At 47.4% G+C, this 22688-nt stretch overlaps 1 protein-coding gene across 8 annotated transcripts in view; it reads left to right on the top strand.

The window, feature by feature from the left end:
• Positions 1-3798: 3798 nt before the first annotated feature.
• The window catches only part of mdm2 (MDM2 proto-oncogene), a 96822-nt gene continuing 77932 nt past the window's right edge, over positions 3799-22688 (top strand). For 2 of the 8 annotated variants that reach the window (XM_038780456.1, XM_038780457.1), the window contains exons 1-2: positions 15712-16141; positions 16243-16317. In XM_038780456.1, the coding sequence (XP_038636384.1) occupies positions 16064-16141; positions 16243-16317 (153 nt within the window). In that variant the 5' untranslated portion in view covers positions 15712-16063. Of the gene's footprint in view, positions 3934-15123; positions 15495-15710; positions 16142-16242; positions 16318-22688 lie in introns of those variants that run through there. The other 6 variants (XM_038780453.1, XM_038780451.1, XM_038780452.1 and 3 more) reach the window with 6 other exon arrangements.

Here is a 22688-nt window from a genome sequence, read left to right as displayed (position 1 = left end):
ACATTATTCAGATACGGAAACGTGGCCCGCAGCCCGTACTGGTCTACCATTCGGTCCATTGCTCGTTGGAACACCGAAACCCCGTTAGTGACGCCGAAGGGAACCCGGAGGAAATGGAAGAGGCGGCCATCGGCCTCGAACGCCGTGCAGTGGCGGTCCTCCGGGCGGATTGGGAGCTGGTGGTATGCAGACTTCAGATCCACCGTGGAAAATACCCGATATTGGGCGATCTGGTTAACCATGTCTGCAATTCTGGGGAGGGGATACGCGTCTAGGAGCGTAAAGCGAGTGATGGTCTGGCTATAATCGACGACCATGCGGAATTTTTCCCCGGTCTTGACGACCACCACCTGGGCTCTCCAGGGACTGTTACTGGCCTCTATGATCCCCTCACTGAGCAGCCTTCGGACCTCCGTTCTGATAAATACCCTATCCTGCAGGCTGTACCGCTTGCTGCGGGTGGCTACCGGTTTGCAATCCGGGGTGAGGTTGGCGAAGAGAGGAGGCGGGGGGGCGATGCGCAGCGTGGCGAGGCTGCAGATAGTGAGTGGGGGCAGGGGCCCGCCGAAGCTGAGGGTGAGACTCTTGAGATTACATTGGAAATCCAAGCCTAAGAGGAGTGGCGCGCAGAGGTCGGGCAAGACATACAGTTTAAATTTGGAATAGCTAGCGCCTCGAATCGTTAGCGTTGCTGTAGTGTGGCCTTGGATTTGGATGGAATGGGAGCCCGAAGCGAGGGCGATAGTTTGGTTGATGGAATAAATAGGGAGGGAACAGCGTCTTACCAGCTCTGGGTGTATAAAGCTCTCTGTGCTACCGGAGTCGAAGAGGCACGACGTGTTGTACCCGTTGATCTGGACCTCCGTCATCGAATTTCTCAGATGCTTGGGGCGAGATTGGTCGAGGGTGACCGCGTTGAGTTGCGGGCCGCGTGGTGGGTGCCCGGGGGAGTCGAATTCTTCCAATCGGGCATCCTGTCGAGTAGATGCCGCTGCGTTCTGGCAAGCTTGATGCAGGAACACTACGCTGAGTTGCGGGCCATGGTGACTGCCCGGGGAGGTTGTACTCCTCCGATGAGCTGTTTGAGTCTGGAGATGCAGCTAGGGCCCGTGGATTGCACGTGGAGGGTGGTGATGAAGATGGCGTCCAAGATGGCGGCCCCCATGAATCGCACGTGGCCGGCCGCATGGTGGAGGTTTGCCAAGATGGCGGCCCCCATGGATCGCACATGGCGGGAGGGGGTGGAGCCTGAGCATAGGCCGCAGCATTTTGGGCCCCGCGGGCCTGCTGGTGCTGGGGGCAATGTTTTTGGACTGCTGGGGTGTTGAGGGCTGGGGCCCTTCTGCCGAGGCACACTCTAGCATAGTGGCCTTTCTTCCCGCAGCTGCTGCAGGTCACGGATCGGGCTGAGCAGTGCATTCTTTCGGGACTTGTGGGAGAAACCGGAGCACCCGGAGGAAACCCACCCAGACACAGGAGAATGTACAGACTCCGGACAGACAGTGACCCAGCTGGGAATCGAACCCGGGTCCCTAGTGCTGTGAAACAACAGTGCTAGCCAGTGTGCTACCATGTCGCCCTACTCAGACTGTGAGGCCTGGACAATTTGCCTGAACATTGGCGGTGTCAACACCATAGAGGCAGCAGCCAACAATCTAACACCCGTATGCTGGGTCTCAGCATTGGGCATATCGCCGTGACCAGAGGGTGTTTGTGTTGGTTGGGGAGATGTACTGAGCCCAGTTCAAGTTATGTTCCCGGCTTAGGTCTGGGGTCTGCCGTCCAGTGACCTCTGCTGTGGCCGGCAGTGCGTGTGTCGGGCAGGGTCCATTGAGACAAAATTGGCGCAGATCCTGTTTGGCTATCGGACTACACCACATATAATGACTGGCGTAGCACCAGCAGAATTTCTGATGGGCAAAGACTAAGGATCCGCCTTAACCTGTCATTTCCTAATATTGGCGGGAAGGTGGAGAGAAAACAGGATTTCCATTAAAAAGTGCCATGGTATGAAAACATATGGACCACCTTAAAGGCAGGGAGCCCATACCAGGACCAGCCCAACCAGATGAGTCAATTCTTCATCCCTTCTGCTCATCATCCAGTGGCCAAGGAGCAAGACTCCACAAGGGCCAGGATGCAGAGATGCGCGAAATGGAAGATTCTGGGTTAGACATGGAGACAGAAGCATCCGTAGTCTCAGATGATAGTTTGGCAGGGAGAGACTGCTGACAGCGCCCCCCAGATGGTCGTCGTGGAAGTGACGCTCCCCGACGCGTTACACACCCGACCCAGCCTCGCCATCGCTGGAAACACAGTCGTGGGCAAAGCGACAAAAGAGACCTCCTCCACTCTCAATATCAGAGGGACTTGCGGACTTCCGGGAAGGGAGGGGGGATGTAATAATCCTCACGAGACCCAAGGGGATGATCAATTGATCTCCCCATGGGCCCGTGAAATATGAGCTCCCACACTGGGGCAGAGGTCTAATAACGGGGCTCGATGAACCAGGCAGTTAAAAGCCACCCAGGATTGGAAATGGTACTTCGGATGGTCCCGGTTGGGACTGATGCACTGCCTGCTGCGGCCTTGTTTTTCTTGAACAGAATAAGCCTGCATGATTAAACCTTCTCAGGACACCTGTGAATATTATTGTCTTTATTCATCTCAGCAAGTTCTCCACTGTGGGGTTTGAAGAAGCATGTCCTGTTTGCTCAACTTGCCATTCGCCAGCGGTGAAATACAGACCCAGCTTCATTTTTTTTAAATTTAGAGTGCCCAATTAATATTTTCCAATTAAGAGGCAATTTAGCGTGGCCAATCCACCTAGCCTGCACATCTTTGGGTTGTTGGGGCGAAACCCACGCAAACACGGGGAGAATGTGCAAACTCCACACGGACAGTGACCCAGAGCGGATATGGAACCTGGGACCTCGGCGCCGTGAGACAGCAATGATAACCACTGCGCCACTGTGTTGACCTAGAATTAGCTTCATAACGGCAGTCGTGGGTTCTGTCTTCACCCCACATGATTCCTATTCCCAACCCGTCTCCAATGCTAATTGCTATGGAGCCATAAAATCCCAGCACTTTTTGGGGATACATCATTTAAATGCAAATTTCAACTTCCAACGGTGTTGTTACGCCCGGTTAACTGGAGTTTTGAAAATAACTAATAAGAGTTAACAAAACATAATTGTGATAAGCAATCCCTATCAGAATTGTTTTTCTAAATTCTATTCATTTTATGATCCAGTGCAAAGATTCTTCCAAAGCACCAAATTTAACACAGACATTAATGATGGTTATTCACATGTTTCTAAACAACATTGTATCTGCCCTGGGCTCTATAATGTCAGCAAATTCCTATTTGATTTTTGAAAACAGAATTTAGAGAAATGAGAGGGTATTTTAAAATAGCTTTTCTTCACACAGTTTTAAGAGCACATCCATATAAAGATCATTCTAAAACTATATAAAACATATTCAGGTAAAATCATACACTACGTTGTGTGACCTGATAAGTATTATTACAAGTAAGCTTTTGCTTTTTAAAAAAAAACAATAAACTTCAACATGTTTTTAAAGTTAAACTTTTTTTAAACATGGGCACAGTGCAGATTGGCACCAGGTGGCATGCTCACCTTTGGAAATAGTCAACCAATCAATGAACACCTCATCATTCTTAAGGATCATTATATTTCTCCTAGCCAATCAGGAATGGCTCGCATTCTTGCCTGAACCAGGTATCAAATCACAGAGCTCTTCATTCAACAATACAACAATCTGCAGCCTTCAGGGAAATGTTTACACATTCTGTGCTCAACCACTGACAGGAACTCAGTGTCAATATGGAGAACTAAAACAGTTGCCACGGACCCACTGGAAAGCTCATTCTATATGAGTTCAGCTATCAGCATCTTACGAGGCTTTGTAAGTAGATTTATTGTTTAATGCGGACTCAAACAATTGAAGGTAGTGGCTGCAAGGCTGATATGCCACATGGATTCTTGCATACACAGGTAAACTTTCCTCGTGGCTCTGATCGGTCCACCTTTGGCAGATGCAAGGACTCACAATCGGAAAGAATGAAGTGTGGTATACACAATGCAGAAGAGTAGATTTTCAATATAAAAGTGAGTGGCATGAAGCACTCTTCAATCAAAATGAATCAGAGTTCCAATGTTTCCAATTGTCTCTAGGGTGTAGTTTTTAGTTAATTTGCCAGTGAACAGGAAAGCATTTAAGCTCCACAACAGCATTTTGGTAAAGAACATAGGCACCCAGGATTTCTGACATCAGTAAACTGTTTTTTTTAAAAAAACTGGTGGGACTACAGAAGGAATTTTTTATGCAAGAGTGTTAATTACAGTTGATTACAGGGTAGATGAGTCTAGGCATTTAATTAATGTTTGGAGGAAATGGTGTTCAATATTAAAAGCTTTAAGGACAAAGGGAGGTCCTGGGAGACGGAATGATTTACTTATTCAATAATGCTAGTCTAGGGTGATGACACAAGAATGTGTTCTAAACGACTATCAGTACAGAATAAAATGCAGGTTTGCATCAACAAGTAGGAGATTAGGAAGAACATTTCTGATTTCCAAGGTCTACAAATTCTGAACCCAGTTATATAAATTCAGTTAATAATTTTCTGGAGTTGATGTTGCCAAATTCAATACTTAGAGTAAAAACAGAAAATGCGAGGAATATTCAATAGATCAGGCCGCTGCCACCAACCCCCAGGCTCCCGACCGTCCAGACACACGATGATTTTCAGTTGAGGTGGTTTTAGGAAGAGGTGCTCTGGTGTCCTCCCACAGTCCAAAGATGTGCAGGTTAGGTGGGTTGGCCATGCTAAATTGCCCCTTAATGTTCAAAAGATTAGGTGGGATTACTGGGTTGCTGGGACAGTATTCTTGAACAGAATAAACCTGTGTGATTAAACCTTCTCAGGACACCTGTGAATATTATTGTCTTTATTCATCTCAGCAAGTTCTCCACTGTGGGGTTTGAAGAAGCGCATCTGCTTTGCTCAACTTGCCATTCGCCAGTGGTGAAATACAGACCCAACTTCATTTTTTTAAAATTTAGAGTGCCCAATTCATTTTTTCCAATTAAGGGGCAATTTAGCGTGGCCAATCCACCTAGCCTGCACATCTTTGGGTTGTGGGGGCGAAACCCATGCAAACACAGGGAGAATGTGCAAACTCCACACGGACAATGACCCAGAGCCAGGATCAATCCTGGGTCCTCAGCGCCATGAGGCAGCAGGGCTAATCCACTGCGCCACCGTGCTGCACTGTCCGCAAACACTGAGGGAGAATTCAGAATGTCCAATTCACCTAACAAGCACGTCTTTCGGGACTTGTGGGAGGAAACTGGAACGCCTGGAGGAAACCCACGCAGACACGGGGAGAACATGCAGACCCCGCACAGACAGTGACCTAAGCCGGAAATCAAACCGGGGTCTCTGGCACTGTGAAGCAACAATGCTAACCACTGTGCTACTGTGAAAGGCCTCTTGGAGCCAGGAACTGGCTCCAAACAAATTGGGGCGTGGTTTTGGTGAGGCGGCATTTGGGATGAGGGGGTTTATCCTTTGGTGAGAGGCTGACTAAATTAGTCTGATACTCTCTGGCTATTAGAAGAATGAGTGGCGAACCCATTGAAAGCTACAGAATTCTGAAGGGGCTTGATAGGTCCGATGCTGAGAGATTGTTTCAGTTGGTCAGAGAATCTAAAACACGGGGGGCACAGTGTCAGAAAATATGGTCTTTCACTGCAGATTGAGATGAGGAGAAATATCTTCACTGAAAGGATTGTGAACCTTTGGAATTCTCTACCCCGAAGGGTTGTGAATGCTCCATCGTTGGATACATTCAAAGCCAAGATAGACAAATGTTTGGTCTCTGAGGGAAGTAAGGGATATGGGGAGCAGGCAAGAAAATGGAGTTGAAGCCCAGGATAAGCCATGATCGTATTGAATTGCAGAGAAGGCTGGGTGGGCTGTCTTGTCTACTCCTGCTCCTATTTCTTATGTTCCTAATATTAATTACAGTGTGGTGTGTTTCTGCAGCACTTTTCATTATAAATTTGGACATAGAAATTAATATGGCAAAAAGTTGACATGAAGTCCGCATGAATGTTAATTTTTTAATCTTCATATGATATGTTTACTTTGTAATAATTAGTTGCTTCAATTTTGAAAAAGAAGCCGAACTTGATTGGATAAGACAAATGGAAACAGAAAATGTTGGAAATGGTCAGCAAGTCTGACGGCTGTTGATTACGGGAGGGGGCCTGCATGGAGACCCATTGGCCAGGCCCCGATGCCGGGGGGGGGGGGGGGGGGCGGGAGGGGTGGGCAAGCCAATCAGGCCGCCCTTTAAAAATGGCACCCTGGTTCGATTCCTGGCTTGGGTCACTGTGCGGAGCCTGCATGTTCTCCCCATGTTGGCGTGGGTTTCCTCCAGGCGTTCCGGTTTCCTCCCACAAGTCCCTAAAGACATGCTTGTTAGGTGAATTAGACATTCTGAATTCTCCCAGCATGTTGAGGCTCCCCGTCTCAGTGCCGGTGCAAAACCCCCTTCAAAAGTAATTTCTAAGTGTGGGTGGATTGTGATGTGGATCGTGCCCGACCAGTCAGCGGGAATCGCACCTCGTTTCCCGGTGGACACCATACGCCGAAACCCTTTGGGGAAAATTGCATCTCGGGTTTTCAAATCAATGAACTTTCATCTGGTGACCTGAACATTAACTCTCTCTCCACAGAGCCTGCACGGTCAACCAAGCATTTCCTGTTTTTATTTCACATTTCCAGCATCTACCGTGTTTTCCTTTGGGTGAACAAATGTTTGATATCAGAAAGGTTTAGTAATTCAGATTTTAAGGAATTGAAGACAGAAAGGTGGCAGTTCCTAGTACAAAACACGCTGTAAAATGACACAACTTCACCACAACATGATACAAAGCAAAATAGTGCATTGGAAGATGATCGAGCAACCATATGACCTCAGCGTGGAATGCTGTCCCAAAGCCTTGCCGCCTCTCTCTGCTCTTTTATGATCCTCTTTAATACCCAGCTCTTTCACTTTTGGCTGCCACTTCTAATATCTCCTTCATCTATTTTTGTCTGATTGGATTGGATTTGTTTATTGTCACGTGTACCAAGGTACAGTGAAAAGGGTTTTTCTGCGAGCAGCTTAACAGATCATTAAGCACATGAAAAGAAAAGGAAAAAGAAAATACATAATAGGGCAACACAAGTTCCACCGGCATCGGGTGAAGCATACAGGGTGTAGTGTTAATCAGGTCAGTCCATAAGAGGGTCGTTTAGAAGTTTGGTAACAGTGGGGAAGAAGCTGTTTTTGAGTCTGTTTGTGCGTGTTCTCAGACTTTTGTATCTCCTGCCTGATGGGAGAAGTTGGAAGAGTGAGTAGGCCAGGTGGGAGGGGTCTTTGATTATGCTGCCCGCTTTCCCCAGGCAGCGAGAGGTGTAGATTGAGTCAATGGATAGGAGGCAGGTTTGTGTGATGGACTGGGCTGTGTTCACGACTCTGAAGTTTCTTGCGATCTTGTGCCGAGCAGTTGTCATACCAGGCTGTGATGCAGCCAGATAGGATGCTTTCTATAGTGCATCTGTAAAACTTGGTAAGAGTTAATGTGGACATGCCGAATTTCCTTAGTTTCCTGAGGAAGTATAGGCGCTGTTGTGCTTTCTTGGTGGTGCGTCTACGTGGGCGGACAAGGACAGATTTTTGGAGATGTGTATCCCTAGGAATTTGAAACTGCTAAACATCTCCACCGTGGCCCCATTGATGCTGACAGGGGTGTGTACAGTACTTTGCTTTCTGGTTTCGGGGCTGATTTAGCACAGTGGGCTAAAACATCTGGCTTGTAATGCAGAACAAGGCCAGCAGCGCGGGTTCAATTCCTGTACCGACCTCCCTGAACAAGTGCTGGAATGTGGTGACTAGGGGCTTTTCACAGTAACTTCATTGCAGCCTACTTGTGACAATAAGCGATTATTATTATGTCAATTGTAACTCCGTAAAGCACCAAGGGATTTGTTTTACATTAACTGTACTATTTAAATGTGGGCGGCACAGTGGTTAGCATTGTTGCTTCACAGCACCAAGGACCCCGGTTCGATTCCCGGATTGGGTCACTGTCTGTCCGGAGTCTGCATGTTCTCCTCTTGTCTGCGTGGTTTCCTCCGGGCGCTCTGGATTCCTCCCACAAGTCCCAAAAGACGTGCTTGTTAGGTGAATTGGACATTCTGAATTCTCTCTCTGTGTGTACCTGAACAGCCGCCGGACTGTGGCACTAATAAAGATGAATATTATTAAGTTGTTACTAGTCTGCTCTGGCCTTTTAATTAAAAAGCACAATGTTGATCACTGTGAAGCAGCTAAATAAATTAAAATGCTACTTTCTGGTATATATTAGTTTGTCTGTAGTAAATCAATTGTACCTTCTCATACCAAATAGACAAAAAACTGGAACCATTTTTTATATCTGGCAAAATATTTTACAAATATGAATTTCAGTATGTATTGTTTTTCATGCTATCTCTCCATTGTGTTTGTCACTGCCGTCCTTACCCAGTCTGGTTTACATGTGACACCAGATCCATAGCAATGTGGTTGACCCTTAAAAACCCTTTGAAGGGCAGCACGGTGGCCTAGTGGTTAGCGCAACCGCCTCACGGCGCTGAGGTCCCAGGTTCGATCCCGGCTCTGGGTCACTGTCCGTGTGGAGTTTGCACATTCTCCCCGTGTCTGCGTGGGTTTTGCCCCCACAACCCAAAAATGTGCAGAGTAGGTGGATTGGCCACGCTAAATTGCCCCCTTAATTGGAAAAAAGAATTGGCTAATCTAAATTTAAAAAAAAACCCTTTGAAATGGCCTAGCAATCTACTCAGTTCAAGGGCAATTAGGGATGGACAATAAATGCTGGACCAGCAAGTGTCACCCACAATCCATGAACAAGTAAAAAAATTAATTAATAAATCTGAAATGTAAGATATCCTCCGTAATGATGACCATGAAACTATCATCGATTGTTGTACCCGCCTAGTTCTTTAGGGAAGAAAACCTGCCGTCCTTACCCAGTCTGGCCGACATGTGACCCGGATGAGTGGTGGGAAGTACAGGGCTGGGTAGAAACTGACTGATAATGGGGAGGGAAAGGAACTGGCTGATGGTGGGGAGGGAGAGGAACTGGCTGATGGGGAGGGAGAGGAACTGGCTGATGGGGAGGGAGAGGAACTGGCTGATGGGGAGGGAGAGGAACTGGCTGATGGGGAGGGAGAGGAACTGGCTGATGGTGGGGTGGGAGAGGAACTGGCTGATGGTGGGGAGGGAGAGGAACTGGCTGATGGGGAGGGAGGGAGAGGAACTGGCTGATGGTGGGGAGGGAGAGGAACTGGCTGATGGTGGGGAGGGAGAGGAACTGGCTGATGGTGGGGAGGGAGAGGAACTGGCTGATGGTGGGGAGGGAGAGGAACTGGCTGATGGTGGGGAGGGAGAGGAACTGGCTGATGGTGGGGAGGGAGAGGAACTGGCTGATGGTGGGGAGGGAGAGGAACTGGCTGATGGTGGGGAGGGAGAGGAATTGGCTGATGGGGAGGGAGAGGAACTGGCTGATGGTGGGGAGGGAGAGGAACTGGCTGATGGTGGGGAGGAAGAGGAACTGGCTGATGGGGAGGGAGAGGAACTGGCTGATGGGGAGGGAGAGGAACTGGCTGATGGTGGGGAGGGAGAGGAACTGGCTGATGGGGAGGGAGAGGAACTGGCTGATGGGGAGGGAGAGGAACTGGCTGATGGTGGGGAGGGAGAGGAACTGGCTGATGGTGGGGAGGGAGAGGAACTGGCTGATGGTGGGGAGGGAGAGGAACTGGCTGATGGTGGGGAGGGAGAGGAACTGGCTGATGGGGAGGGAGAGGAACTGGCTGATGGTGTGTGCATAAGAGAGTGTGTATATGTGTGTGCATATGAGAGATAGAGAGGGAGGGAGAGTGTGTGTGTATGTGTGTGTGTGTGAGAAAGAGAGAAGGAAAGTGTGTTTGAGAGAGGGAGAGTGTGTGTACGCTGATGTGAGAGGGAGAGGGTGTGAGAGATAGTGTGTGTGAGGTGTGAGAGAGAGGGACAGTGTGTGAGAGTTGATTGGACAAGCCTGGGCAAGACCTTCTCCAGCACTGTTATTGAAGATTGAGCAGTAGGTTCAGGTTCCAGAAATTATCCGGATGTTGAGTTCCTGAACCTGAATTCAAAATCAAATCCTCAAGTTATGAGAAGATAGGGTTGGCATTACTGCGATCAGAACTTGGGTGCATTAGGCCTTCAACTTGCACCTCAAAAATTACAAGTTTTATCATTTGCTTTTATTTAACCAAGATCAAATTTTAAAATCAGGATTATCAGTATGTTAAGAATTTTTATGAAGTATTTGATTATAACTTTGCAATATAAAGGATTTTGGTGCAAAGGGAGTGTTGGGAGCTGAGAAGCCTGGCTTTTCTCTAGTTATTCCTGGAAGGTTAGCAGAGATTTAACGAATGAAGTCAGAATGAAAATAGAAAATATTGCAATCCGCTGGTCAGGCTGCATCTATTTATAGACAAACAATGTTAATGTTTCAGGTCAATGACCTTTTACCAAAATTAAACAAATTGTATCATTGTTTATTCTGTGTTGGATTGACTTTGGTAGCGACACCAACTATATAAAGATTTGATTTTGACTTATGAAGAATAATGATAGCACTATAAATTTTCCATGCTCAAATAGGTTTTGTGATGGGTAGAAACGGCATGAAATGTTGATCCACCTAAAACTTTCTGTATATTGAAGCTAATTGGTCTGGAAAGAAGCCACTATACTTTTGTTGATGGTTTTAAATGCATAATGCAAGAAAAGGCTGATGATTTAAAAATAGGAGCAATTAATGATTATGCTCATCTTGGTTATTCCTTTGATGTTGATTTTGCTGATGCAGAAGGCCTTTAAGAGAAGTCCATGTATTATTTTGTTGTTCCAGAGAGGCCAGTCATTGTAGCAAATATCAGAAGTTTACCAAGGGGCTGGATTCTCCGGTCGCTGATGCCGAAATCACATTCGGCGATCAGCCAGAGAATCAAAGTTCCTGACCGAATCGTGAACGGTGCCGCTCTGCCTCTTCCAAAGGGACGTATTCTCTGAGTACGCCGCGCCCACGATGCTCTGGCCCCGAGCAGCTGAGTTCCCGACGTCTCATCCGTCGGGAACTCAGCGTGGCGTCTGTGGACTCAGTCCAATGGGGGTGGGGCTGGTCTGGGGCGCGCAAGCCAGCCAAAACGGGGGCACTATTTCACGGGCCGGTTCCACAAGCGGCCTCTGCCATGTAGCACGGCGCGGCCGCTGCAGGCCACCGCCGTGCGCATGTGCAGTCCCGGCCCTGGCAATTCTCCGGGCGGTATCAGCAGCTCGAGTCAGGTGCTCTCCGCGACCAGCATGCTATCCCCCAGCAAAACGGGGCATCGGTGGCCGTTTTACTCCTTTTTGTTTTGTCATAAAACGCCACTGTTCCCACACAGGCGTGGGGACATAGCCCCAGAATCGGAGAATCCAGCCCAAGATGAGCCATAATAAGACAAATTTCAGGAAAGCAGGCAATAATCGCTCAGAGAATTCCTTGGTAGAGGTTAGAAGCTAAGACCACACTGTTAACAAATCCACACGGACTTTGCCTGTTAACTCCGGATGCTCAGGTTTGCAGGTTTTGTGGAATGGCCATGCTGAATTGCCCCTTAGCGTCCAAAGGTTAGGTGCGGTTATGGGGATAGGACGGGGCAGTGCGCTTGGTTGGGGTGCTCTTTTGGAGGCTTGGGTAGACCTGATGGGCCGAATGGCCTCCTTTTACACTGTAGGGATTCTATGAAAATTGATTTCTGTAATGTTTTAGTCTTCCTGTCAGAGACACATTAATATTTAATTAAGCAGATTGTTTTAACCTTGTTCGACGCATTCTACAAATGTCTTTAAGAAATATTTTTTCAAGGACGTGATTATTTTACCTAAGTTGCCTGCTGACCAACTGCAGACACTTTCTTGACCACTTTTATTTTTGAAGTACACACCAATTTTCTAGAAGAAAACAATCGAAGCAGAAATTATTTCAGTCACATCTCCTGCACTGCGAGGCTGTTCCAGTGATTGAAGGGAATATATGGAAGGACTCCCTAGTAAATAACTCTGCCGGGGTTAGAGTGACTTCAAGCCAGCCTGAGAGTTATTGCAGTGCCATCCTGGCAATTCAGGTATCTGAACTGCCACGTTTTGTTTAGTTTGATGGTCCCAGGATTATACCATTCCAGAACAATATGGAGATCCATATTGAATTTACAGTGCGGAAGGAGGCCATTTGGCCCATCAAGTCTGCACCAGCCCTCGGAAAGAGGACCCAACATTTTTTTTCCTATTTTAAAATTTAGAATACCTAATTATTTTTTTCCAATTAAGGGGCAATTTAGCATGGCCAATCCACCTACTCTGCACATCTTTGGGTTGTGGGGGCGAAACCCACACAGACACTGGGAGAATATGCAGACTCCACTCAGAGAGTCACCTGAGGCTGGAATTGAACCCAGGTTCGTGGAGCTGTGAGGCAACTAACTACTGTACTAACTACTGTGCCACCATGCCGCCTATAAGGATAGGAATCTGTATCAAAGGTTTCTTTGATGAGAAATTTAACATTTTAAACGGACAGTGACCCAGAGCTGAACGCGAACCTGGGACCTCGGTGCCGTGAGGCAGCAGGGCTAACCCACTGCGCCACTGTGCTGCCTCAAGAGCACCCAACAGAAGCCCATGCATCCACCCTATCCCCATAACCACACCTAACCTTTTTTTTGGACACTAAGGGACAATTTAGCATGGCCAATCCACTTAACCTGCACAGCTTTGGACGGTGGGAGGAAACCCACACAGACACGGGGAGAATATGCAGACTCCACTCAGAGAGTCACCTGAGGCTGGAATTGAACCCAGGTTCGTGGAGCTGTGAGGCAACTAACTACTGTACTAACTACTGTGCCACCATGCCGCCTATAAGGATAGGAATCTGTATCAAAGGTTTCTTTGATGAGAAATTTAACATTTTAAACCACAATATTGAAAATAAATTACACTCTAATATTATTTTGTATCACATGTTGTTCCCCTAAACTTCCCACAAGGAAAAAAAGTTCAGAGCACTATTCTTATTTTCCTTTCTTACTAATGTTCCATTTTAAAGTATTCAAGACCATTTCGAACCAGTATTCCTATTTCCCCATTTTACTGTTTTTTTTTCTTTTAACTCAATGAAAGATCCCAAGGTGCATCAGATAAGATCAAACAGAATTTGACACTAACAATTGATTGGAACAAGAGACCATCTCCCTACATGATCCTATTTAGCATTCACATGAACGGCAATTAAGACGTAAATATACCCATAAAACGAACTGAAAAATAACAATTATCTTTGCGTTCAGTCCTCCCAACTCATCTTATTGCCTCCCTTGGTCAGTACTGGCTTATGCATTTTTAAAAATCTATTTTTAAACAATTAAATAGATCAATATAAGATGGATTTGCCTTTTTCTGGAATTTCATTTCCTCTTTTTTGCCCAAGAGAAAGCATTGATTCTTGGAGTGATTAAAATGCATATGGGATCCTGGACTTTAAGCATTGTTACGACTGGGTGGGGACAGACATCAGGACTTGTCATTCTATCATACTCCTCGAACGATTGCAACAGGCTTTTGTGTTACAAGGATGAAGTTATCAATTCAGTATCTGTACTTAACTTTACGTGCTGATTGTAAAGAAACACTGCTTGGGGATTTTGCAGTGCACTCTGGAACTTCTCTGTCTGTTGACCCCAGACAAAGTTCCTTTTGATTGCAATTCTCTATCTCTGTGATATATTCTTAAATGTATAGGGCTATAAACTTGAAGCAGGATAGGTAGGGAAATGGTCTCACTGCTCCATTTGCAGATTTCTTCATTCAAACTCAACCAAGGTGTTGCAATAAGACATTTCAAAAATAGTAATTCTACATGACGTCGCTCTCGATGATGAGTATTCCACAGAAGATAAAATCCTGTTTGGACAGACCTTGGCTATTGTATTATGGCCTAGGTGATTAGTTTCTTCAATATCCCAGCCATCACTGCTGGTGGACCATTCTTCCCTGTGATAAGCTTAGAATAACATATCAACATCCATATAGCCATTGTCCCAATAGACTTTCTGCCTCTGCCTGAAAGGTAACTTAATAGAAAAGCAAATGCTGAACACCAGATCATCTTTGAGGTAATTTTTGACATCAGCAGATAGGAGATTCTACAGGTGGTTTGCTTTGGCATGTCCTAATTGGAATCCACATTGGAAACTTCCTCCCAACTTGACTACTTGTTATTGCAGATCGGTCAGGTGCCCTGTGGCAGCCATCTTATGTTGTGTCTTTGCTCACTAAAGTCCTTTTAAAGTTCTATGTATCTGACCAGCCAATGAAATTAAAGATTATTACACATGCACACATTATATCATGACAGCATAGATTACAAAAGCACAGAAATTATGACATTCCTTTATTAGACACTGGTTTGGCCTCAATTAGAGCATTTTGTACAATTCTGGATGACGCACTTAAGGAACTATGTGAAGGTGTTATAGAGAGGGTGCAGGGAAGATGTACAAGAATTGTTTAGGATTGAAGTTCAGTTACGTGAGTGGATTGAAGATCTGGAAGAGGTGATCAGAATTATGAGGGGTCTGAACATAGGGGGGAACTGTTCCCAGTGTCAGAAGGGTCGAGAACCAGCAGACACCGAATTAGGGTGAATGACAAAAGAATCGAGGATGACACGAGGAAAACATTTTTACAATGCTGAGGTTCTGGAAGGCGTTGCCTGAGCGTGTGGTGCAGAGAGGTGGCTTTTAAAAGAGAATTGGATGAGAACCTGAGTCGAAGGAATTTTCAGAGCTGTGGGGAAATGGCAGCGAGTGAGACCATCCGAGTTGCTCTGGAAGTGAGCCAGCACAGAAACAAGGAGCCAAATGGCCTCCCATCCGAGTTGCTCTGGAAGTGAGCCAGCACAGAAACAAGGGGCCAACTGGCCTCCCATTCGGTGACGCGGTCCAGTTCCATGGGTCTGAGCCCCTGCCCTCCGCAGTTATCGCGAGACTCCGATTGGAACGCCGCCAGGATTCTAAACTGGAATGTGGCCCAGTTTGAATCAGCTTGCTGGAACGTGCGGCCGTTAGCACCCGGTTTCCACGGTAACTGGGCCTCCCCACCCCCATGCTTGTAAAGTTGCCAAGAAAGGGTAAAGTGCCGGAGTCTCGGCGTGCCATTAAAATGGAGGAAACCCGAAAGGGGGGAGGGCGAAACCGAGCCTGAGTCCCCCCGGGGGAAGTGGGGGCTGTTGCAGCTGCAGCTCCGCACCAGGTTACGATGGTGGGTGCTCCGATTGAACCTCGAGACCGGGGGGCGTCGAGCAGGGTCGGCAGCGTCAATCGAGATCGCTGGGCGGTCCGAGAGCCCCTTTGGAGCAGGCCCCGCATCGTCAAACTCCGGCCTTAGGGGGGAGGGGGTGGTACCGCGGCAGGGGCTGGCTAAAGGGGAGGGCGGGAATCGTGCCCTCTCTCTCCTGGTATGTTTATCCCAGCACTCGGGTCAGTCTGAGTCACCTCCCTGCGAGCCTCTGATCGCTGCTGGGTTTCGCGCTGTCGGGACATGCCCGGGCACAGCCCCCGGTGACGCGGCTGCTGGTGCCGGCCCAGTCATGCTCGGACATGTCAGCCCGGCCAAACCTCCCGCAGAGGGAGTCCGCCCCGACTTGCCCGCCTCTGTCCCGTTCCTTCTGTCAGGCTGGCTTTAAAAGGGGGAAAGCCGCGACATGTTGTGTGGAGTTCGGCTAACACGGCGCCCTGTGCTTTAAAGCCACTTGATTGACGCGCCTTTTCTTCCCCCACTTTGAAAGGTGTAGAAGGGACACATCTTTGCTTGAAAGGAATATTGGAAATATGGCAACCAACAGATCGGCAACCTGCCTCGGCACTTCACGAGATGACCACGCACTAAATGAAGATCGGGAAAGTCAAGTATGTTTTTTTTGAATGGTCGTGTGAATTCTGTTTAAACCTGTACTGTTTTCAGCAAACGTTGATTCTTTTTCTGTCTCCTACTTGCAAATTTGCTTTAGGTGAAACCGAAGCCACTCTTACTTAAGCTGCTGCGCTTTGCGGGTGCACAGAGTGAAACTTTCACGGTAAAGGAGGTCAGTCAAATGTTAGTTTTATTCTAAGAGAGATGTTTTGGGGTTGTCAAGTGTATTTGCTGAGCTCGTGTGTGTACAATAGTTGCCACTAACAAGCGCCAACCTTGCTCCAAGCTAGTTAGTAATCCTGAGACAAGTTGCAAACTCAAGACCACCCCAGAGGTTTCAGTGTGTAATCCAGGCTGACATTAACTGCGGTACCAAGGAAGCTCTGAACTGTCCGATGTCAAAACCAATATCAAAACACGCATGGTATAATTGTACAGTCCATTATTTCAAAATAACATGCTAAAATATTCAACAACCAACTTTTAGAAATACGTGCATTGTTCTATAGGCAAATGTATGGTGAATAGCAAGTGAGATATAGACAACCAGTTTTTGTGATTTTGTTAAGGGCAGCTGGACCATAACAAAACTGATTCGCTCACTATTTGCTGCAGCAATTAGTACATGCAAATTCAGGAGCAGGAGAAGCCCATCTTGAACCGACTCTGCCATTAAATAAGACCATGGATGATCGGATTTCAACCTCCACTCCACATTCCTGTCTACCCCTGATAACCTCTCATCAACTTGCTTCCTCAACTCCATGGGCGGGATTTTCCAATCCCGCAGAGAATGTCCATGCCGTCACATTTTACGACGGCATGAATGGGCTGCTCCCACGTCTAATTTTGGCCCCTACAGGGGGCAAACATGGCGCTGGAGCGGTTTGTGCCGCTCCAGCTGCAGATCCCGGCACAAACTGGGGGATGCGCTGGCGCCAACACTCGCATGCGCAGTGGCCTTCTTCAAAGTGCCGGCCCTGGTGCAACATGGCGCAGGGCTACAAGGGCCGGCGCGTAGGAAAGGAGGCTCCCAGCCACAGAGGCCAGTCCTGATTGTGGGCCAGGCCACATCGGAGGCCCCCCGCCCACAGGCCGCCACACGACCCTTACACGCCGAGGTCCTGCTGGCCCAGAGCAGGTTAAAACGGCGCCGGTGGGACTCTGCTCTTTTCCTCTGGGCCGGAGAACCAGTAGGCCGGCCGTGTAGAGCGACCGGCGCCACGCCAACCACCCAGGTGCCAATGGCGTCGATTCTCCGCACTGCAAGAATCCCGCCCCGTATTTATGTCTACCCCCAAGAACCTTTCGCTCGCGTGCTAATTAGGAATCTATCTCTGCCTAAAAATATTCAAAGATTCCGGGCTGGATTCTCCGCAACCCTGCGCCAAAATTGTGTTTGGCGCGGGGGTGGGGAACCTATCTTTATGCAGGAATCATAGCCGGTGTCGCTCCCGCGTTTCACCAGTCCCCGGAGAAATTGCTCGCGTGCGGATTACGCGGCATGGCTGGGGGGCCATTGACAGAAATTCTCCGGGCAAAATTGGCCGAGTTCCCTACGGCATGGTTCCAACCACATATTGTCGGTCGGGAACCTCGGGTGATGGGCGGCAGTCCTGGTTGGGGGGGGATCAAGTACTGGGGGTGCCTTGTGGGCGGCCGGGGTGGCGCGTTGTATGTGGCGGCGCGGGGCTGATCGTTGGGACCTTCTTTCCTCTGCCAGCTTTTTCCGCCATCGCATTCGGTATGGCCACTTGAGGCCATTTGCATGCGCGGATCCGGAACCAGCAGTGCGGGGGCCCGTATCCGCAGCTGCTAGAAGCATTCCGTGGCCCTGCCAGCCCCCTGCAGGTAGGAAAATACCTGCTAATATTTTAAAGAAATCGGCAGACTAAACCTCCAGTGTTTTTAAGCTGGCGTGGGGACATAGCCCCATTTTTGGAGAATCCAGCCCTCTATTTCCACCACCCTTTTGAGGAAGAGAGTTCCAAAGACTCGCGTCACTCCTGGAAGAAAAATAGTCTCATCTGTTTTAATTGGTCAACCTGTTATTTTTAAGCAGTGATCCCTAGTTCTCGATTTTCCAACACGAGGAAATGTCCTCTCCACATCGATCCTGTCAAAACCTCTCAGGATCTTGTATGTTTCAGTCAAGGTGCCGCTTACTCTAGCGTACTCTCCTGTAGCAGCTGTCCAGCCTTTCCTCATAAGAAAACCCGCCCATTCCCAGTTAGTTTAGTAAATCGTCTCTGAACTGCTTCTGACGCCTTTCCATCCTTCCTGAAATAAGGAGATCAGTACTATGTGGTACACCAGATGTGGTCTCACCATTGACCTGTATAACTGAAATATAAGCTCCCTACTTTTTTTTATGTTGATGTCCAAATCGTTAATATATAACATAAACAGGATGGGTCCCAAACCCGAGCCCTGTGGAACACCACTTCAAACAACTTTCCATTTGCCAGGGCATCCATTGACCCTTTGTTTCCTGTTACTAAGCCAACTTTTTATCCAGTTTGCCACATTGCCTTATATCCCATGGGTTTCACTTTCTTGGCCAATCAGCCATATGGGACTTTGTCAGATGCCTTGCTAAAATCCATGTACACCACATCCACTGCACTACCATCATCAACCCTTCTTGTCCCTCACTCGAAGAATTCAGTGAAATTTGTCAGGCAAGACCTTTCTTTAATAAATCCATTCTGCCTATCCCTGACTGGTCCATGCCTTTTCTATGTGCCAATTAATCATACCTCAGGACTGATTCTACTAATTTGCCCATGACCGCGTAAGACTAACTGGCCTGTAATTGTTTGGCATTTCCTTCGATCCTTTTAAAACAATGAAACCACGTTTGCATTTCTCAGTCCTCCTGGTACCTCCCCTGTATTTAGTGGGGATTGGAAACTCATCCTGAGCATCTGCTATCTCTTCCCTGACCACCTTCAGTAGCGACAACAATCCGTCTGGCCCTGGCGACTTATCTGCTTTCCAATCCTTCGAGTTCTTTCTCTTTATGATTATCCCGTTGAATACCTCCGTGTTCTCCTGGACTACTATATCTGCATCATCCATTTCCTTTGTAAACCCAGAGACACAATATTAATTTTAAACCTTCCCACAGGCTCTGCATCCACACACAAGTTCCCTTCTTCATCCCTAAGGCACACCACTCCTTACACCTTGCCAACCAGAAAAACATCCATTTATGCATGCCCTGTTTCCCGTTAGCTAGCCAGTCTTCTATTTATGGCGATTATGTTATCCCTACACCATAAGCTTTTATTTTCTGCATTAGCCTTTGATGTGGCACCTTCTGAAATACCTTCTGGAAATCTAAGTACAATACATTCATGGATTCCCCTTTATCCACAGCATGTTAGTTTTTCAAAGAATTCCCAATAAATGAGTTAAAAACGATTTCCCTTTCTCAAAGATCGTATTGACGTTGCCTAATAATGAATTTATCTTAACTACATCACTAAAATATCTTTAATAATTTACCGTGGGCAGCACGGTAGCATAGTGGTTAGCATCAATGCTTCACAGATCCAGGGTCCCAGGTTCGGTTCCCGGCTGAGTCACTGTCTGTGCGGAGTCTGCACGTCCTCCCCGTGTGTGCGTGGGTTTCCTCCGGGTGCTCCGGTTTCCTCCCACAGTCCAAAGATGTGCGGGTTAGGTGGATTGGCCATGCTAAATTGCCCGTAGTGTCCTAAAAAGTAAGGTTAAGGGGGAGTTGTTGGGTTACGGGTATAGGGTGGATATGTGAGTTTGAGTAGGGTGATCATTGCTCGGCACAACATCGAGGGCCGAAGGGCCTGTTCTGTGCTGTACTGTTCTAAATTTAAATTTTACTAATTGGGGGTCAATTTAGCGTGACCAATCCACCTATCTGAACATCTTTTTGGGTTGTGGGGGTGAGACTCACGCAGACACGGGAAGAATGTGCAAATTCCGCACACTGGCCTCGGGCCGGGATCAAACTGGGGTCCTCTGCTCTGTGAGGCAGCAGTGCTAACCACAGCCACCGTGCTCCCCCTTTCTTGTACTCATAATTTTTCCTTCCTTATTAATCTTTTAGTCATTTGTTACTGTTGTTATGATCCCAATTGATATAACTGGGCGGGAAGATTCGAGAATAGAACTCTGGCTGAAACGACTAATTCAAAAAATAAAATGTGGAGGAACAGAGTCACAAAACTGCTAATTAGTTTTGTCAATAAGCAAAAGTCAATTATTATTAGATTATGATGCAATACTCCTTTACCGCCCCCCCCCCCCCCCCCCCCCCCCCCCCCCCCAAAAGTTTAAATTACATACCGGTTTTGGGGTTAATACGGATTACAAAGCACTGAATCTACAGTGGTCCATTTTAAGCACACAAGATGACTAGGCAAATACACTCTACACTCTGAGCCCCATTGAATGTTTGTGGCTGTCTCCTCAGAATCCTTCCAGCTGATTGTCATGTGAGAGTTTTCAAACTCCACTCCCAAAAATGCACTTTTAAAAAATCTCCTCCCATAATAATGCTTTCCCTTAAGAGGTTTGCATTTTGAAATCTAGTCCAGTTTTCCCAAACAACACTTTTTTTAAAACAAAATTTCTGCTCCAGTCCCGGATTTAACATCGCCCCTTTTTTAAAGTTTCATCTGTTTTTTAAAAATCAATGTTTTTATTCTCTCCCTTTTTCACATTTTCTCCCAAATTTCACCGAACAATAAAAATAAACAATAATCAATAACAAATGTAATGTCAATTCCCATATCAATAACAACAATCCCATCCACCCACCAAACCCCAAACATTAGCCCGCATAATAACATGACAAAAATGAATCCGAAATCACCCATAGTCACTATCAACCCATGTTGATACACTTCCCCCATGTTCGATGTGATCCAATTCTCGATAGTGCATAATGAATAATGCCTATGAATTGCAGAACCCCTCCATTTCCCCCCCACCCCCCATTTCAAATTTGACCTTTTCAAGTGTCAAGTATTCCCGCAGGTCCCCCCGCCATGCCAGGACACAGGGTGGCGAGGTTGATCTCCACCCTAACAGGATCCGCCTTCGGGCGATCAATGAGGCGAAGGCTACAACATCTGCCTCCGCGCCCGTTTCCAACCCCGGCTTGTCCCACACCCCAAATATGGCCTTCCAAGGGCCCGGGACCAGTTTCATGTGCATCACTTTAGAGATTACGCTAAAGTCCTCCTTCCAGTAATCCTCCTGCTTTGGGCAGGACCAAAACATATGAACATGATTTGTAGAACCCCCCCCCCGCAACAGTCACACACATCTCCTATCCCCTCAAAGAGCCAGCTCTTCCTCGCCCTTGTGAGGTGTATTTAGCTGTATCGGCCCCAACCTCGCACACGAGGTGGAGCACCTCACACCAGAACCCCTCCACCATACCCTCTCCCAAGGTTTCATCTGTCTTAACTGCTTTTAAACCAACTCAGAGACCCAGCCACCGATTTCCATAGTTATTTCACGTCACGTTCCACAGTAAAATCTTACATTTGTGAAAATCATTTTGGATACCTTTCTGGCTCCCTTCTCTGCACCGGCCCTGGCGCAACATGCCGCAGGGCTACAGGGGTCGGCGCGAGAGAAAGGAGGCCCCCAGCCAGAGAGGCTGGCCCGCTGATTGGTGTGCTCCGATCACGGGCCAGGCCACATCGGAGGCCGCCCCCAGGGTCGGATGCCTTCAACGCGGAGGTCCCACCGGCTGAGAGCAGGTGTGAACGGCGCCGGTGGGACTCGGGTTTTTTTTACGATGGAGAATCGGCAGGGGGGGCGTAGAGCAGCCCCTAACCGGCAGTGTGGCGCGTTTCGCGTCGATCACGGGGATTCTCCGGCCCAGGCTGAGAGAGTCCCGGCCCTTGGAAAGTTCTCTTAATTTCTCTAGTTTCCTCAACTAGCTGCTCTTCAGATCTCTCTACTTGTTTTCTTAACCATTACTGCATGGTATGGCTTTTCTTCTAGCAAAGCGGAGAGAGAAGTTCCCTCTAGCCGTCCAAAGCAACTGTTTCTCGTATAGCTGCAAGAGTTGCCATCTCCCTCAGTACCTATCTCCAACTGCAATCACATTAGCTAAACTTAAGCTTCGCTACCTTACAAGGCTCTAGTTGCTAAGCAACCACTGCTGGTTTATTCTTTATGCTCAAGCCCAATAGAAACACATTTGACCAGCCTCCACATACACCCACATCCAGCATGAATCTAACTATAGGATTTACCCTTTCGGGCACAGAAAGATTAAATGAAACCCGTTTAAAACTATACCTTATTTCTAATGTTTACCAATACAAATATAAAGCCCTTAAAACTACCTTGTTTCGGGCAGCACATTGGTGCAGTGGATAGCACTGCTACCTCACAGCGCTGAGGTTCCAGGTTCAAACCCGGCTCTGGGTCATATTTTAACCTGCCAACAAACTTTGTGCAATGATATGCTTTTTCTTTAAGTTTGATACCATCTTTAACTTTTTTAGTTAACCACGGATGGTGAGTCCTCTTTGGAATGTT

The sequence above is a fragment of the Scyliorhinus canicula genome, chromosome 20, assembly GCF_902713615.1.
Source record: "Scyliorhinus canicula chromosome 20, sScyCan1.1, whole genome shotgun sequence".
Lineage (NCBI taxonomy): Eukaryota > Metazoa > Chordata > Chondrichthyes > Carcharhiniformes > Scyliorhinidae > Scyliorhinus > Scyliorhinus canicula.
Note: the sequence above shows the minus strand (reverse complement) of the source record. Positions and strands in the feature narration are given on the sequence as shown.